The sequence below is a fragment of the Scyliorhinus canicula genome, chromosome 18 (genome assembly GCF_902713615.1).
Source record: "Scyliorhinus canicula chromosome 18, sScyCan1.1, whole genome shotgun sequence".
NCBI lineage: Eukaryota > Metazoa > Chordata > Chondrichthyes > Carcharhiniformes > Scyliorhinidae > Scyliorhinus > Scyliorhinus canicula.
The window spans coordinates 29,551,872-29,571,342 of NC_052163.1; the positions used below are offsets into that span (position 1 = coordinate 29,551,872).

Consider the following 19,471-nt stretch of genomic DNA (forward strand, 5'->3'; position numbering starts at 1 on the left):
ATTTCACAGTTATAAGAAAAGGGAGAGGGTTCTGCGATGGTCAAGGGAATGCCATGTTTTCAAGTAGGAAAGCCATTCCATTAGGTTATATCAGGACATGGGCAGGGAGTTGGCAAAGAAAAAAGCTCCATTCAACAGAGTGAAAGGCCGCCTAGTATAAGAGTGGAGTCAGGTTTGGGACTGTATATCCAACCCATCTTCGAGTAATATTCGAGGAAAAAGACTATTTGTTCGATGTGCCGGGAGATGTGGACTCCTTTGTTCAGAAGCATAATTGGTGTGCAGTGTAATTTGGTTTATGGCTCTGTCAACGGGCATGTTGTATTGTTTGTATTTCTTGTTCACTTGTTCTTTTTTCTTACTTGTTCTAGTTGGGGTTGTGTTCGTATGGTTTTTGATTATATTTGAGATTCTCTACTTTTGTTCTTGTATTAATATATGGTTTCTTTTTTTTTCCAAAGAATAAAGTTGTTGGTGTGACATTTAATTGGTGGTGGGATGCATGAGTTAAATGAGATTTTGGTAGTCTTCTATTTGACCTATTTTTCCTTTTCTCCAGTGGGAGTGTTCTTGCTAACTAGGGAGTTAGTTAACGGGAGTGTTTCTGGAGGGCTCGCTGCAGGTTATTATTGTGGCTTCATAATGGAATTGAACTTATAGAGTTTTTGTTTTGTTAAATGTAGGTTTTAGTTGTAGAGTGGGTTTTTGCCTCGCTCTTATATTTGGGTGTGGTCACACTCAATGGCGTTGTTGGGGACATGGTGGTAGTTTGCTGATGGTGTCAGATGGGGGAGTGAATCCATGTCGGAGATGCTCCATGTGAATTTAGACCCATGTTCGCTGGTGGCCATATTTAGGGTGTCTGATTCAGTCTGGCAGTGGAGGTGGATGTTGTTGCCTTTGTCTCACTGATAGCCCGGAGGCAAATATTGCTTGGTTGGAGGTCTCACTCCACAATACCTCTGCTTGGTTGGGTGACTTAATGTCACTTCTGCATTTAGGGAGGGTTAAGTTCACCATCAGAGTGACCGTGGGATGGTTCTATCTAAGATGGCAACCATTTCCTTTTTTAAGGAGGTAGTCACTGTCAGTTGTTAGTGGGTTTAGGTTAGGTTTAGAATTCAAGTTAATTATGGGGAGTGTTTTGGTTTTATTTTATTTGATCGTGATTTTTTTGCATCTTTCGTTCTGGTTTGTATTGATTGTTCTGAATTTTTTTTAAATAAAGATAGATTTTTTAAAATTCTACTTGCCCCAAAACATTTTTCCAGTGTGGCCACCTCACATTTTAATTTGCTCAATGTATCATTTCTGAGATACATAGAACATAGAACCTTCTTCAATTCCACTCATCCTGCTTGTCTTTATGTAGTTTTCAGTTTTCTATTGGATTTTGGAGAGCTGTAATTAAGAAGTCCAGTAATTCAGAGACTAACAAACCCAAGATTGATCCCTGGGGCATTCTAACCATTATTGCTTTTCCCTACCTGTGATCTCCTCTGGGAAGTATCCATTGTTTTCTACCCTTCAGCCAATTTCTTATCCATATCTAAAAGTTTTTTTTTTATTACCACAGATTTGAACTTTGCCTTTGTGCAGAGCATTCCGAAAGGTAAAGGTGTGACACATTATGAGGCTTACCACAGTTTACTTGTGATGTCACTTCCTGAAAGAAATAAGAGGGCATTCATTGCACTTCATGCTTTCTACAAAGCATTTGGGAGCCTTGAGATCCATGAAAGCCACTTTCTCCTTTACTTATTACATTTGGCTTTAGGCTTGTTAGGGAAATTGTAGCCAGTCTACATTGAGTTGAAGGTGGGAGGAAAGAAAGCAGATTATCGCCTGACCATGAGTTTCAGCAGTTAGCAAAACACTTTTGGGATGTGTGATTATTTTAGTGGAGGATAAAAGGAAGAATTAGCTTTGGACAGTACAACATAATTGTATATGATCTGATTACAACAACAGTGGTGCCCAGGTCATTAAATGGCTACAGTAAACTGATTTATAGACTGGAAAACCTTACAGAAAAGGATTTATTTGCTTTTAAGATTTTAAGAGTAGTCGAGGTCAGGTGGCTTGGTTATTTCAACTTTATTTGGGTTATAAACATTGCTTATTTAACTAACAGGATGAGAAAAAACTTTCAAATGCACTCCAAGCCTCTTGGGTGTTCACTTTTTGAGTTTAACTTTACTGATTAGAGATCGAGTTGACATTTGGGAGCTTCCATCTTTTGTGTGGGATGCTAATCTACACGTCCGTTTCAGAGAGGATGCGAATTCTTAGCTTTGAAAGTGCCTGTCATTATGTCCTCCACAAACATAGTGGGTGTTGCAAGCATTGTAATTAGCTTTCCTATAGGAGCAATGTGGTCACAAAAGCTTTTGGTAAAGCATGCCCAATGTACTGAATTTAAGGTATCTTGGATATGTACTAATTAATTGCCTATGCAACTGACCACTATCGGTTAATTAATACAATATAACAAAGTGATAGTGTTGGGGGTGGGGGTCTTCACAAACTTACACCACAAAGTTATGTAGTTGTTAGCACCTTGATCCACATCATCCTGTGTAATGTGGCAAATTTGAAAAGAGAAATGCATTTTGATGATTCAGTTTAAAAGATGTAGCAACTTGTAATGGTAAATGTTGACCAAAAAGTGTAACAGGTAGAACTACGGATTTTAGCCAGAAAGTGTGTCCGATGCAAGATTGTAAATTTCGTGTAGATGAAAAATTGTATTTGAATAGGTTTACGCAATTGGAGACCACAAATGTTTTTATTTAGCTAAGATTTTTGTTCACTTCTCGTTTGTTAAATAAAAATGAGAGAGCCATTTGACCTATTCTAGCTCCTTTGTTCAGCAAACACCTTTGGTTAACTCTCTTATCAAAGCATCCAGCTACATCTTGAATGATTTTTAGGGTTTTGGTTCTGCTTGTCTATCCAGATGTTAGTTGCTGTGCTGATTACTGTGTGTGAAGAAGTGTTCTAAATTTGCCTTTCCCTGGTTTTAACCTTTTCTTTTGAATCCTCGGTCTACTCTCATTGTTTAGTTTGAAGTAGTGCTCCAGATTAATCTTTTTTTATACCTATTTCTATCTTGTGTATGTTCATAAGATCAATTGAAAGAAGTCTTTCAAAGCTGATAAGCCAAGTTATTTCCTGTTGATGGTAAGCATCTATCTTATGGCTCTTTAAACCAACTTCAAGGCTGTAGTGTGCCACTTGTAACTCATTGGCCACAGCAACTTGAACTTTGATATAAGCTCAACAATGTAGTCTAGGAGTGTTTTGTTTTTCGATGTAGACAGATCTTTTGATTGATTGGGCAATGGATTTATTAAACACTTGTGCGATTATAATGGTGCTCGTTTCCTTTTTTATTTGCTCAGACAATGTATTTTCTCTTTACAGCAAAGAGGAGAGAGGGACAGTCAGAACCAGGCTGTGCTGACCAAGCTGAAATGTGCAGCAGGTTGGTGAACATTTTTGTATTACCACTGTCCAACTCTTGAGGAATCCACATGTTTTATAATTAGATAACTGTTGGGGTGGCACGGTGGCGCACTGGTGCCCCTTAATTGGAAAATCAAATAGATAACTTATTTCTGATCAATACCTGAATCGCTAAAGAGGTATTTTGGAATTCATTTCATTCAGGTTAGATTGCTGCTGGCTATGATAGCAGTTGCCTTGACTATGTGCAGAAGGAAACATCTTTGGTAGAATTTTTTTTTTTCTGTTGTGTGACGTGTCTCTTGTATCAACTGGGTCACTATCTCGGGACTTCTTTTGAACTATTATTACTGGTTTCTCGACAAACCTGTGCCAGATTAACCGTAGGTTTCTCCTAAAACAAAATCAGATGTTAGAATAGAATTCAACTTTGTCTCACGGTGCCGAGGTCCCAGGTTCGATCCCAGCTCTGGGTCACTGTCCATGTGGAGTTTGCACATTCTCCCCGTGTTTGCATGGGTTTCGCCCCCACAACCCAAAGATGTGCAGGGTAGGTGGATTGGCCACACTAAATTGCCCCTTAATTGGAAAAAAATGAATTGGGTACTCTAATTTAAAAAAAAATAATAATTGAATTCAACTGAATCCCTGTAACCAAAACATTTTATCAGAAGTTATGATTTTACTGGGAATAAAAGATAGTTAAACTCAGAAGAGTTGTACAGACTCAAATCTCTCTCTCCACAGATGCTGCCAAACCTGTTGAGTTCATTCAGCATTTTATGTTTTTATTTTGGATAATCTATATAAGGTTATGAATCAATTCAGCGATTCTAGATAATGACTGGATGGTGGTTTATGGAAAATGTATGCCTGATAGAAGGCGAACATGGGAACAGGAGTAGGCCATTCAGCCCTTCGGGCTGGTCCTGCCATTCAATGAGATCATGGCTGATCTGTGGCGTAACTCTATATACCTGCCTTTGGCCCATATCCCTTAATATCTTTGCTAAACAAAAATCTATCAATCTCAGATTTAAAATGAACAACTGTTCTAGTTTTAACTGCTGTTTGTGGTAGAGAGTTCCAAACCTCGACCACCCTTTGCGTGAAGAAGTGCTTCCTAACATCTCTCCTGAATGGTCTGGTCCTAATTTTTAGACTATGCCCCCTAGTTTTAGAATCTCTCCTCGTAATTTAACCTTTGTAGTCCAGGTATCATTTTTGTAAACCTACATTGCACTCCCTCGAAGGCCAGTATATCCTTCCTGTGGTGCCCAGAACTGTTCACAGTACTTCAAGTGGGGTCTTGCCAAGGTTTTATATAGTTGCAGCATATTCTCTGTCTTTCATATTCCAACCCTCTAGATATTAAGACTAGTATTCTCTTAGTCTTTTTGATTACTTCTGCACTTGTTTGTGGTATTTTAAAGATCTATGCACTGTCATAATATCCACTCATTTATATTGAGATGCAGACAGGCGGTGATTGACACACAGGATGACCAATGGACACACAACACAGAACAACCAATCACCAGACAGGACGCCACCACTATAAAACCCACAGGGCATTAAGACTCTCCCTTTCTCAGGACCCAGCTACTGAGACAGTCAGAGTGCACAAGCTAGTGAGCACTATCACCATGCGGTAGCTAGTAAGTCTGGTCAAGCCAGTAAGAGGTCATCAATTAGATTAGTAGAGTGTCAACCCACAGCTGAACATGTACAGCAGTCCACTTGTTAAATAAAACAGTGTTGGATCATCTGTGTCAGACGTCAGTTTCTACCTTCACTGCATCCAGTTGCAGTCAACGTCGAACCAACCTGCCTAACACATCATGCACCAGAACCCCCAAGTCTCTTTGGACACCCACTGTATTTAACCACTTTACATTTGGAAAGTACTCTGCTCTATCCCTTTTTGGTCCACAATGGATAACTCCATTGCTCATATTGAATTCCATCTGCCACAATTTTTCCCATTCCCCTAAATTGGCTGGTTTAGGGCTGGTTTAGCTCACTGGGCTAAATCGCTGGCTTTTAAAGCAGACCAAGCAGGCCAGCAGCACGGTTCGATTCCCATACCAGCCTCCCCGGACAGGCGCCTGAATGTGGCGACTAGGGGCTTTTCACAGTAACTTCATTGAAGCCTACTCGTGACAATAAGCGATTTTCATTTTTCATTTTTTAATTTCAATTGTCAATATCTTCTTGCAATTTTATGCTATCATCTAGACTGTCTGCAATGCCACCTACATAGACATAGAACATACAGTGCAGAAGGAGGCCATTCGGCCCATCGAGTCTGCACCGACCCACTTAAGCCCTCATTTCCACCCTATCCCCGTAAACCAATAACCCCTCCTAACCTTTTTTGGTCACTAAGGGCAATTTATCATGGCCAATCCACCTAACCTGCACCTCTTTGTACTGTGGGAGGAAACCGGAGCACCCTGAGAAACCCACGCAGACACGGGGAGAACGTGCAGACTCCGCACAGACAGTGACCCAGCAGGGAATCGAACCTGGGACCCTAGCGCTGTGAAGCCACAGTGCTATCCACTTGTGCTACCTAAATTTATATCATCAACAAATTTGGATATATGACTTACTATGCCATCAACCAAGCCATTAATAATGTGAATAATTGAGGTCCCAACACAGATCCCTGTGATACACCACTATCACATCCTGTCAATTAGAGTACTTACCTATTTTCTGTATTCTGTCATCTGCCACTCAACTAATTTCCTAACATGTCAATAATTTGCCCTCAACTTTGTGGGCTTCCACTTTAGTTAACAACCTATTGTGTGGGATTTTATCAAATGCCTTCTGAAAGTTCATATAAATAACATCCATAGACACTGCCCTGTCCACTACCTTAAAAAAGTCAACGAGATTTGTCTGGCATGACCTTTCCTGCATAAATCCATGCTCAATCTCCCTGGTCGACCAAAAGTTTTCAAGTTGTTAAGTTACCCTGTCTCTCACTATAGACTCCAGCAATTTTCGCAACACAGATGTTAGGCTAACTGGTCTGTAATTCCCTGGTTTCTCCCTTTCACCTTAAAAGTGGAGTGGCATGTGCAATTTTCCAATTCAGAGGGACTACTCCTGAATCTAGGGAACTCTGGAGGATTATAGTTAGAGTTAGGGCATCTACAATGTGCTCACCTATTTCCTTCTTTAACACCCTCAGATGGAAACTGTCATGTCCTTGGGATTTGTCACTCTTTAGTTCCATTAATTTCCTAGTTACTGATGTTGTACATACAGTAATTGTATTAAGTCCCTGTCCTCTATCGACTATTAATTTTTTCGGGACTCCTGGCAAATTATTTTTCAACTGTAAATACTGAGGCAAAGTAATTGTTTAACATTCTGCCATGTCCCCATTATCGATGACAATATCTCCATTTTCAGTTTTAGTGGGCCTATATTGCTCTTGACCACCCGTTTTCCCTTCATATAACTATTAAAAAATTCTTATTGATTTTGATGGTTCAACATGGAATAGGCATCAGTTTTGTCCCTCGTATCATTATCATTATCTATATTAAATATCTGCAAAGATCATATCCAAATGTCTGTATCACATAAATACAAATTTACAAGTAGATCTCCTGAGCCATTGTACAAGAAAGTTTGTTTTTTTTAAATATAATTTTTATTGGAATTTTTTACAGAAAATATAAAACATAACGACAAACAATGAAATGCAACAAAATAACCCATAATAACCGTACCACCCCCAGACCGTATCGACGCATGTATCCCATCCCCCCCCCCCCCCAACCCCAATGAACAACAAAAGAACTTCAAAATAAATTTAAATTAAATAAACAAACATAGTCATCGTCCGCCCCCCCCCCCCCCCACCTTTTCCCTCCCCCTTTCTCCCCCCCCCCGGGTTGCTGCTGCTACTGTCCCCGTACCCTATCGTTGAGCCAGAAAGTCGAGAAAAGGTTGCCACCGCCTAAAGAACCCTTGTACCGACCCTCTCAGGGCGAATTTGACCTTCTCTAGCTTAATGAAACCCGCCATGTCATTGATCCAGGTCTCCACGCTTGGGGGCCTCGCATCCTTCCATTGTAGCAAGATCCTTCGCCGGGCTACTAGGGACGCAAAGGCCAGCACACCGGCCTCTTTCGCCTCCTGCACTCCCGGCTCCACCCCAACCCCAAAAATCGCGAGTCCCCATCCTGGCTTAACCCTGGATCCCACCACCCTCGACACTGTCCTCGCCACCCCCTTCCAGAACTCCTCCAGCGCTGGGCATGCCCAGAACATATGGGCATGGTTCGCTGGACTCCCCGAGCACCTGACACACTTGTACAAGAAAGTTAAGATCAAATATAATCTTCAGATGAAACATGATGGTGGAGATAATTGATCTGGAGATATAATCAAGCCTATATTTTCCATTCTATCCTAATTTTTATTTGATGCTATTGTTATTTATTGCTAAGTCATAAAAACTTGGTGCAGTTTGATGAACAGAAAGTATAATTGGTTGGAGCCTGGGTGTTCCTCTGCAATTGAGATTGAGGAATTGGTCAATTAAAAAACAAAAAAAATAGCTGGGTGTTGCCACAGATGTTCCCTTAATATTTGGTGCAATTACCATTAGCAAGGTTAATATGACTGAGATGGCCATTTGACTAGTCGCATAAATGCCATGGCTACTCATGTAGGTGAGAGGCAGGGTATTCTGCAGTGGGTGACTTCTTCCCATCTCCTCAACGTGTCTCTACCACTTGCAGGGCACTTCAATGGCGTGCTATATTATATAATAGCCTACTGGCTGTGACCAGCTCCAAATAACATTGGAGATGCTCAGGACAAACAGACTGCCTTTTCCATCTCTCTATCTTCAAAAACTGCAATTTTCCTGTCTTGATAATTTTTTCCTGATCTATTCCTGTTTAGATGTGTTCAATTTTCCCACCACACACATTTTCTTTGCCTTCTTCTGTATTTGCCGCCTTCTGTATTGAGATATTGGCTCCTTGCTGAGGTATAGCTTTGTGCATAGCAGTTACTATCCAGTTCCTCACTCAAATAGCCATGAATAATAAATACATGCAGTTCCAAATATGGGTGAGGTGGCAGAAAAGCCATGAACGATCCTTTCTTTACCCAACGTCCACACATGTACAATTCCAAGAGAAATTTGTTTGTAGTTATTCTGGTCAATTTGTCCATCCTTAAGCTAGGAGGTTGAGGTCAAATGTAGTATCACTAACAGTCTGGCTGAGACCAACTAAGTCAGTACAGACTAGGAATTAATCCTGAGACTTTCCTTTTAATCTATAATGTTGAACTACTCATTAGATCTTCTTTTGGTAGCATCCTTGTTTATTCAAGGGTTGCCAAATCATGGTTTTTGCCATGATTTCTACTATGGGGCAGGGCAAAGTGTCAAATCCTGAGGCTACATCAGCTCCGGAACAGGGATAGCATCTCATTCTGTTGGCATTATTCTAAACCAATCACTAGTCATATAGCCAACTGAACTACTCTAATCCCCATGGATTAGTTACACCCAGTAAAAATGACCCAGTTTTGTGTATCACTTAAGGATACAAATGAACTTTTTGGCTTACCCACAAGCATGCTTGCCCATTAGTCCTGTTGTTTGTCAAAGTTCTAGTATTGTCAGTGTTCCTGCGAAACGTGGTACATAAATAAAAGTTCTTTCTTTTTATATGTCTTCATTGGCATATGTCTTCTGTCTCGAAAGATAATGGTTTGACCCATAGTGATCAATGCTGTGTTGAGCATCGCCTGGGGTAGCTCAGAAGTTTCTGCCACATTAGCTGCAGAGGAAGACAGTGGGCTGAGGAACGTATGAGCATACGAATTAGGAGCAGGAATTTGAACCTGCTCCCCCATTTGATAAGGTCATGGCTGATCTCTGGTTTTCACTGGGTCCTCTTAGCCAGCTGAGCTCTGGCAACGCAGCATTCCCCTGGTTTTGCAAGGAAGTGTCAGCCTAGACTATGTGCTCATGCCCTGCAGTGGTACTTGAATTCATACCCTCCAGCTTAAGAAATGAGCATACTACCACTGAGTCAAGCTGACAGTCTTGGTTTTGATTGAGACTCTCGAGAGAAGTTAGTGAATGGATTGGATTTGGGTTTATTGTCACGTGTACTGAGGTACAGTGAAAAATATTGTTCTCCGTACTGTCCAGACAGATTGTATTGTATAGTATTGTAATATGCCTGTTCATTTGTAGCAATTTCTGTAACTGCTGTTTTCATTACTTTTGCTGAACTGTGTTTTATGGTATGATCCATAGGTCTGGCAGAATTAGCAACTCGAAAATACAAGCAAGCAGCCAAATGTTTCTTGCTGGCTTCTTTCGATCACTGTGACTTTCCTGAGGTAAGGCCCAATTCATGGAGCGAAGCTATGATTTTAACTTTGAAATTGCGCAAACTGGCTGTAGTACACAAGCTCGGTGGTCATGAAGCCTTAATTTTAAGTGGCCAATTAATAGACAAAAACATTTTTACATTGTTGGAGTTTGTAAAAAATGAAGGAAGTTTGATTAACCCAACCTTTCTTTTTAAATTGATTGTTTTTGTTTGTATTGATAGCTTGAGTTTTTCTAATAATGGTTTTCCTGTAACCTCTTGAGAGACTGGGTTGATAAATCAAGGATGGTTTCATTGTATACATTTCTTGATGCTTGTATATATTCCCATAAAATCATTACTTGGCCATTAAAATCCACTCCATGCTTTAGGACACATGCATAATATATTTTGGCTTATTGTATTTGATTTGTCACCTAGATGCATATTTTTTGAATATAGTTACTTTGTGATCTTTCTTTGGACATAACGTGTCCCCTATTTCACCACTTTTTGTGTATTCTTAACTTTCGAAGGCCACCATTCCCCTGTTGAGCAAAATATCAACAGTTCCTACTTCACTGCTCATTTTTCCTCCAAAGCCAGTTATGAATATGGGAGCAACTAAAAACTATGATATTTTAAAATATTCTTTCACACGACATTGGCATCGCTAACTCCACCAGCATTTTTATTGCCCATCCCCAATTCTCCTTGAGAAAGTACGGTGAGCTGCCTCCTTGAACTGTACCACAATGCTGGTACAGAGGGAGTTGCAGGATTTTGACCCAGCGATGGTGAAAGACCGGCAATATAGTTCCATTTCACGATGATGGGTGTTTTCATTCCTACCTGGGGCTATCTTTCAACTGCCTGTCCTCCTAGATGATAGGGGTCATGAGTTTCGAAGGTGCTGTTGAAGGAGCATTGCTGAGTTCCTTGTCGATGGTACACACAGCTAGCACTGTGCATTGGAGGTGGAGAGAGTAGATGTTGGAAGTGATCGATGGGGTGCCAATCAAGCAGGCTGCTTTGTCCTGGGTAGTGTTGAGTTTCTTAAGTGTTGTTGGAGCTGTACTCATCCACGTAAATGAAGAGTATTCCATCAAACTTGTGACTTGTGCCTTGTAGATAGTGGACAAGCTTTAGAGAGTGAGTTACTTTCCACAGCATTCCCAGTTCTGACCTGTTTTTGTAGCCACAGTATTTATATGACTGGCCTAGTTCAGTTTCTGGTCAATGGGTAACCCTCAGGATATTGAGAGTTAGGATATTCAGTGACGATACTGTCATTAAATGTTGAGGGAAGATAGTTTAATTTCTTTTGTTACCCGATACTTGGGTGACGCAAATGTTACTTGCCACTTCACAGCCTAAGCCTGAATGGTGTCGCTAACTTGCTGCATATGAACTGCTTCTGTATCTGAGGAATTGTGAATGGTGCTGAACATTGTGCAATCACTGAATGTCCCCACTCCTGTCCTTATGATGGAGAGAAGGACTTTGATGAATCAGCTGAAGATGGTTGGGCCAAGTACACTACCCGGAGGAACTCCTGTAGGGATGTCCTGGGAATGGGTACCCAATTCTTTTTTTTTTAACAATTGGGGGACAATTTAGCTTGACCAATTCACCCACCCTGCACATCTTAAGTTGTGGGGGTGAGATAAGGGGAGAATGTGGGTCTCAGTCAGAGACCCAGGTCCTCAGTGCCATGAGGAAATAGTGCTAACCACTGCACCACCGTGCTACCCAGTCCTGGGAAGGAGATGATTGACTTTCAATATCCCCCACCATCTTCCTTTGTGCAAGATAGGTGTGACTGCAACTGCTGGAGATTTTTTCCACTGATTCCCATTGACTCCAGTTTTCTTTGGCTCCACGTTGCCACACGTTCAAATGCTGCCCTAATGTCAAGGGCAGTCACTCTAACCTCACATCTTGAGTTCAACTCTTTTGTCCATGTATGAACTAGCACTGTAATGAGTTGAGGAGCTGATCGAACCCAAACTGAGTGTCACTGAGCAGGCTATTGCTAAATAAGTGTTGCTTGATAGCACTGTCGATGACGCCTTCCATCACTTTGCTAATGATCAACAGTAGACTGATGGGGCCGATTGACCAGTTTGGATTTGTCCTGCTTTGTGTACAAGACATGCCTGGGCTGGTCCCACCTTTATTAACCCCCTACTCTAAGCTAAACTAACCCCCCCCCCCCCCCCCCAAAATCCCCCCTTCTGCTGACGATTAATTTTCCGCGAAGAAGTCGACGAACGGTTGCCACCTCCGGGTGACCCCCTCAAGGCGAACTTGATTTTCTCCAAGCAGAGAAAGCTAGCCATGTCCGATAGCCAGGTCTCCGACTTTGGGGCGTCTGCCTCTTTCTCCTCCTGGATTCCCGGGTCTTCCGACACCTTGAAAATCGTCACCTCTGGACTCAGCGCCACCCTTGTTTTTAACAACGTGGACATGACATCCGCAAACCCCTGCCAAAATCCCCTAAGCTTCGGACATGCCCAGCACATGTGGACATGGTTCGCTGGTCCTCCCGAACATTTTGCACACCTGACTTCCACCCCAAAGAATCTGCTCATCCAGGCCACTGTCATTAAATTGTATCAATCTGAGCCTGGCACATGTTGCGGACGAGTTGACTCTACTCAGCGCGTCTGCCCATAAACCATCCTCTATCTCTCCTCCCACTTGCGCTTCAGCTCCTTGGTCTGCGTATCCTCTGACCCCATAAGTTCCTTGTAAATGTCAGAGACTCTCCCTTCTCCTACCCACCCTCTGGAAACTACCCTGTCCTGAATCCCCCTTAGCGGTAGGAGTGGGAAGGTTGACACCTGTTTACGTTGGAAGTCCCGCACCTGCAGATACCTGAATTTGTTTCCCCTCACCAACCCAAACATTTCCCACAGCGCCCTCATACTCAGAAAGCTCCCCATTATATACATATCACCCCTCCTCTCAATCCCTGCTCTCCGCCATATCCGGAACCCCCCATCCATATTTCCCGGGGCAAACCAGTGATTATTACAGATTGGGGGCCAGACCGATGCTCCCACATGTCTCCTCCATTGCCCTCAGGGTCGCCACCACCACGGGGCTGGTGGAGTACCGTGCCGGCCGGAATGGCAGAGGCGCAGTTACCAACACCCCCAAACTGGTGCCCTTGCATGAAGCCGCCTCCAGACGCTCCCATGCCTACCCCTCCCCACCGCCCACTTCCTGATCATGTCTATATTCACCGCCCAGTAATAGTTACTAAAATTTGGCAGCGCCAGCCTGCCCCCTCCCCGATTCCGCTCAAGCATTACCTTCTTTACCCGCGGGGTCTTGTCCTCCCAAACAAAGCCAGTGATCACTTTGTTGACCCGTTTAAAAAAGGACCACAGAATAAAGATGGGCAGACATTGAAACACGAACAGGAATCTCGGGAGGACAGTCATCTTCACCGTCTTCACCCTCCCAGCTGATGACAACGGGAGCACGTCCCATCTCCGAAAATCATCCTTCATTTGGTCTACTAGCCAGGCCAGCCAGTCAGTGTTGTAGCTGAACAAGAACAACTTGTTTAAGGGCACAGCTGTTTTTGGAGGACAAGTCCTCCGTACTATTGCAGGACTATTGTCTATTGACTATTGTCAGGGCCCATAGCAGTTGCAGTATCCAGTGCCTTCATCTATTTCTTGATATGTGGTGCGGATCAAATTGGCTGAATACTGCACTGATTATTCTGGGAGGAGGCTGAGATGGATCATCCACAGCACTTCTGGCTTGGAAATTATTGCAAATGACTCCACCTTCTCTTTGCAAAGATGTTCTGGACTCCCCTATCATGAGAATGGAGATGTTTTTGAGGCATCTTCCTCTAGTTGGTTAATTAAATTGTCCACCACCATTCATGACTGGATGTGTCAGGACTTCTGAGCTTGGATATGACCCGTTGATTATGAGATTGATTATCTCTGTTAATCGCGTGCTGCTTTCCCTATTTGGCAGGCAAGTAGTTCTTGAAAAAAATGAAAATCGCTTATTGTCACAAGTAGGCTTCAAATGAAGTTACTGTGAAAAGGCCCTAGTTGCCACATTCCGGCGCATGTTCGGGGAGGCAGGTGCGGGAATTGAACCCTCGCTGCTGGCCTTGGTCTGCTTTACAAGCCAGCTATTTAGCCCACTGTGCTAAACCAGCCCCTTGTAGCTTCACACAGTTGCCATCTCATTTTTATTTGTGCCTATTGTTACTCCTGGCATACTCTCTTGCATTCATCATTGAACTAGGGTTGATCCCCAGTTTGATGGTAATGGTGGATTGGGTTCCAGATGGTGATTGTATACAATTCTGCTGCAGGTGGTGGCCCACAGTGACTCATTGATACCCAGTTTTGAGTTGCTAGATCTATTCAAAATCTATCTCCAATTAGCATGGTGATAATGCTAGACAATATGATGGAGGATATCCTCAATGTGAAGACAGGAACTTGTCTCCACAAGGACTGTGCGGTAGTCACTTCAACCAATGCTGTCATGGACAGATGTGCCCACGACAGATAGTGTGGTCAAATAGGTTTCCATGTCTTGGTTCCCTCACCACTAGCTATATCCTTAGGACTGGGCCAGCTTTATCAGTAGTGGTGCTACTCTTAATGATGGACATTGAAGTCCCCCACCCAGAGTACATTGTGTCCTAGCCACTCTCAGTGCTTCCTCCAAGTAGATTTCAACATGGAAGAGTTCGGACTCAGCTGGAGATTTCCTTGCCCATATTTGACCATATACCATGAGATTTAAAGAAGTCTAGAGTCGATTTTCAGAATTCCCAGGGCAACTCCCTCTTGACTGTATACTCTTTGCTGCTACCTCTTGGGGGTTTGCTCTGTTGATGGGATAGGACATACCCTGAGTATAGTGATGATGGCATAAGGACATTACCTGTAAGGTATGATTCAATGAGTGTGAAATGTCAGGCTGTTGCTTGACTTGTCTTTTAGACAGCTCTCCCAATTTTGGCACAAACCTCAACAACTTGATAACGCAGATTTTGCAGGGTCAACGGGGCTGGGTTTGCTGTTGTCATTTCCAGCGTCTAGGTCAATGCCAGGGAATCTGTCCAGCTTCATTCCTTTTTGTGGAGTTTGTAGCAGTTTGATACAATTGTGAGTGGCTTGCTAAGTCATTTTAGAGGGCATCCAAGAATCAGCCACATTGCTGTGGGTCTGGAGTCACATGTAGGTCAGACCAGGTAAGGACAGCAGATTTCTTTCCCTAAAAGGACAACAGTGAATCAAATGGGTTTTTATGACAATCCACAATGGTTTCATGGTCACTATTACAGAAACTAGCTTTTGAATTCCAGATTTTTAAAAAGTTTTTTTTACTGATTTTCATTTGTACTTACAAGAAAAAAGAAAAGATAAGGAAACATAGGAAACATGTACAGGAACACGAGGCATATTCAAAGTAAAATCCAAACGATCAGTTACAACAACCGTGCCATTAATTATATAAACCCCCCCCCCCCAGTTGCTCGCCACAAACCGATGCTCTAATGGCAAAATTTATTTTCTCCAATTTGAGGAATTCTGCCAGGACAGACAGCCAGTCCACGGCCTTGGGCGTTGTTGCTGATCTCCAGCTGAACAGAAGTCTCTGTCGGGCTATCAGGGAGGCAAAGGCTATTACATCTACCACTCTCCCTGTAAAGATTCTGGCTGTTCTGATACCCCGAAACCTCCACCAGCGGGCATGGCTCCATCCTCACTCCAACAACCCTTAACATGGCTTCAAAAAGGTTTAGGGCAGGACCAAAACATGTGTTTGGCCGGGCCTCCCCTGGCACTGTTCATATTGGTCCTCTACCTCCGGTAAGAACGCGCTCATGCGTGTTCTGGTCAAGAGTGCCCTGTGCACTACCTTTTAGCTGCGTTAGACTCAGCCCTGCGATGGAAGGTGAGACCTTCCCATACTGATTGCAGGTTTTAAGCCCGTCGATGACCTCTGACCTTTTTTCGCAGAACGGCTTGTCGGCGAGGAGGGCTGTGTCCAGCGTCCATGGGCCCGGCCCTTCTCCAACTTCAGATCCATGTAGTGCGGCGTGCTGTCCAACATTACTGTTGTGGAGTATCCTGCCCCTCCTACGCCGTGGAAGCACTGATTTATCCACTACAAAGAAGTCGATACAGGAGTAGACTTTGGGAACGTAGAAGAATGGGAACTTCTCCCTCAGATAGTGAACCTCCCACGGGTCCACCTCCACCCCCCATCTGCTCCATAAAGGTGTTTAGTTCCTCTTCCCTTTTCCTGCACCCCCATTGCTCTCACTCCCCCATCCCTCTTTTTACTTCCCTACGTTAGCCTGCTCGCCAGTGTGGTGGCTCCCCCCTGGGAGCAGCTCTTCACCCAGCCAATTTGGCTCCACCACTTCTCGAGTCAGTTGCCTTCTTGCACCCTACCCCTCCCCACATCATGTAGGTTTATTGTTGCCTTCCGAGTCCATTCTTTATAACAAACTTGTTCGTTTCTTCTGGCTTGTTGAAGTAGAGTTTTTTGCCGTTGCATGTGTCCCAGAGTCTGGCGTGGTACAAACTGCACCTTACTTTTAAGTAGTGTCAGTTTGGCACCGTTAAATTCTGCCCGGCACTTGGCCAGTGTATATGTGGATTGTGTGTCCTTCCCACCTACACGACCGCATGCTCCTCGCCCATTTAAGAACCCGCTCTTTATCGTGAAACGCATGCAGTTTTGCGATTATCGCCCATGGTGGTTCTCCTGATTTGGGCTTTTGCCGGAGTGACCTGTGGGCCCTGTCCAACTCTGGGAGTTGGCGAAGCCTTCCTTTCCGACTGGTTTCCCGAACATCCTTACAACATATTCAGTCAGGTTCCTACCCTCCGCTCTCTGGCAGCCCGTCAATTCTCAGGTTCTGTCAACAAGACCTGTTCTCCGGATCGGCAACTTTCCCCTTGAGTGCTTTCTGGGTTGTTACCAACCTTGCTACCTCGGCTATAAGCGAGGTGATCTGTTCGCCCTGGTCGGTTGTCGTTTTCTACATGTCCCGCACCGTCGGCAATCTCCGCTCCGTTCTGTGTATCGCCTCCTTTAGGGGGGCCAGTGCTGTTTCTATTGTTTACGTCCTGGCAAACTGTTTTATTGAGTCTCTGCACTTCTGGAGCTCAAGAAAAACTCCATCAGATGCTCCAGCAACGGGTGGGCCGGCGTTGTGTTGGCCACCCTGCTGGGTCTGCCATACTCTGTTCTGTTTCGCCCTGGATGTCCCCTTGTTCTGAGGTTAAGGGACTTCCTGACTTTTGCTGCTTTTTCGGCTCTGCAGCTGGTTCAACGGCATTTCAGTCGATTGGTATTAGTTGGGGGTGAGGCCAGTGGATTTTGTGGTATTTTTGTATCAGTTTGGTGGATTAAAAGGGCCTGGTAGGAAGTTCCCAATAGAGAGACACTTTTCAGCGACCGCTCAGCTCATGGCCGTCACCGGAGTCTGAATTCCAGATTTATTTACTGAATTTAAATTCCGCCATGTGGGTTTGGAACCCAGAGCATTAGCGTGGACCTCTGGATTACTAGCCTGGTTTTATTACCACTACACCACTGCCATGGACTGAGATCATCCAAATTGAAATGAGGAAGAAAGTAATTCTCATAAAAGACTCCAATTAACAATAATTAGAAAGACAAAGAGGAAACTAAAAGAAGTATAACTCAGATGTTATAGACAAGACCTTGAACTGCTTCCAATTGTCCTTGTGTTGCTTTAGAACAGGATTATTCAGAGCCAGGGTCGCAACCCACGGGCGGGTGTCGGAAGGGTCGGGGAGTGTTCGGTCCCGCCGTTCCAGCAGTAATCCTGATCGTGGGCAGTCACTACTGGCTTTTACATTGAGAATTGTGGCCACTGCGTCTTTTAAATGGAGATACATTAGGCCAAGGGTGGGCAAACTACGGCCCGTCAAAGGTCTTTATGCGGCCCACCAAGTCATTTAAAAAAAAATTTAAAAAAATTTTTTTTTAATTTTAAATTTTTTTTTAAGGTTAATGGGGGGGGGGTTACTTACTGGTATAGGGTGGCTACATTGACTTGAGTAGGGTGATCATTGCTCGGCACAACGTCGAGGGCCGAAGGGCCTGTTCTGTGCTGTACTGTTCTATGTTCTATATGAGGCGCCCAGAATCATAACCGGGTGAAGTAATTATTTTACTTAATATACTATGCGGCCCTTTAAAATTGTGAATTTCTGAATGTGGCCCTTGCACGGAAAAGTTTGCCCACCCCTGCATTAGGCTATATGGAGTCTTCTGGCTAGAAGCGGCACCCTGCACGTAGAATTGATGTGAAGTGCTGTCCAGCTTCCTGCTTTTGGTGCCAAAACAGGGAGCAGAGTTGTTTTGATTTTGCAGCTGCTGGCGAGGAAGGCATGTGAATTGTGAAGATCAATGGTTTTCTTAAAAGTAAGAGACGGCCACAGACTCATAGTCAGTTTACCTATTGAAGAGGATCTCAACAACAGAATCTGCTGGAGCAGGCGCCCAGGAGAGTCCGGGGCAGGACAGAGTAGTGGTAGTGTGAGAGCTCCAGGGCCTCTCGTTAACAGCCCTGAAAAAAGAAACTTAACTCGGAACAAAGAAGTATAAAGATGATTTCTTGAAGTATGGTTTTGCCAATTGTGACAATGTAAATAAGGTGGTAAAGTCCATGTGTGTTATATGCAGGGAAGTACTGGCAAATGAGAGAAGTTTCAGAATTTGAAAGACAAGTGGGGTGTGAAAAATTGCTTTCGGGTTTAGACCCCAGAGTCACTTATTAACTTAGAGCTTACTCCAAATTAAACAATTACACTGCTGCATTTTACCTGTAACACCACGTTAAAAATGCGCCAAAAGCTCGCAAGGCTGTCAGCATTCTGGTGTAGCATCTCACAGGAGTATCAAGTGCTGAGTAAAACACGCATTTTGTTGCTATTGTCCTTCACGAAGACCTACATGTGTGAGGTTGGGTTTTCCGTTTTCATAAAGAATAAGACGGCACAAAGAAACTGGCTGAAGTCTGCACCTGATATGCGCATTTCCCTCTGCTCCTTTGAACCGGATTCAAGTGAGATCAGAAGGACAAAGCAGGCTCCCCTTTCGCATTAAAAGGTAAGCAAACATGGCGCCCGTCACGAAGGTCAGCCGGCATGGGTCCCGAAGGTTGGCAGGTTGCTAAAAGTGAGTCCCGGGGGGAAAAAGGTTGAAAAACACTGCTTTAGAGAATTGTCAGGAAAGAGATGAGAATCTGAAGAGTTGTTAATGGGCACAAAACTCAGAATAGGTATAATATATTACTATATTGTATTTAATAACAGATATTTAAAAAACCCACTAAAGTAGACTGTAGTAATATGCCCTATGAGATAATCCATTCCAACCTTTGAAATTCAGCATCACCAAGATGGGAGGTTCTAGACATACTTAACTTGCTTAAAACAAACATGCCCCTGGGAACAGATGGTATCTATCTGAGAATATTAAGAGAGGCTAGGGAGGAATTTTGCGAAGTGCTGTTTGTCATTGGGAGGGCATTGCTTTATGCTGTGGGAATTATAATGAAACAGAAATGTAAATATTACCTAGATTAAAGAAAT

At 43.4% G+C, this 19,471-nt stretch overlaps 1 protein-coding gene across 2 annotated transcripts in view; it reads left to right on the forward strand.

The window, feature by feature from the left end:
* The window catches only part of gps1 (G protein pathway suppressor 1), a 112,797-nt gene that overhangs the window by 39,490 nt on the left and 53,836 nt on the right, over nucleotides 1-19,471 (forward strand). For both annotated transcript variants that reach the window (XM_038776877.1, XM_038776876.1), the window contains 2 exons: nucleotides 3,427-3,487; nucleotides 9,779-9,864. In XM_038776877.1, coding sequence (XP_038632805.1) covers nucleotides 3,427-3,487; nucleotides 9,779-9,864 — 147 coding nt within the window. The remainder of the gene's footprint in view (nucleotides 1-3,426; nucleotides 3,488-9,778; nucleotides 9,865-19,471) is intronic.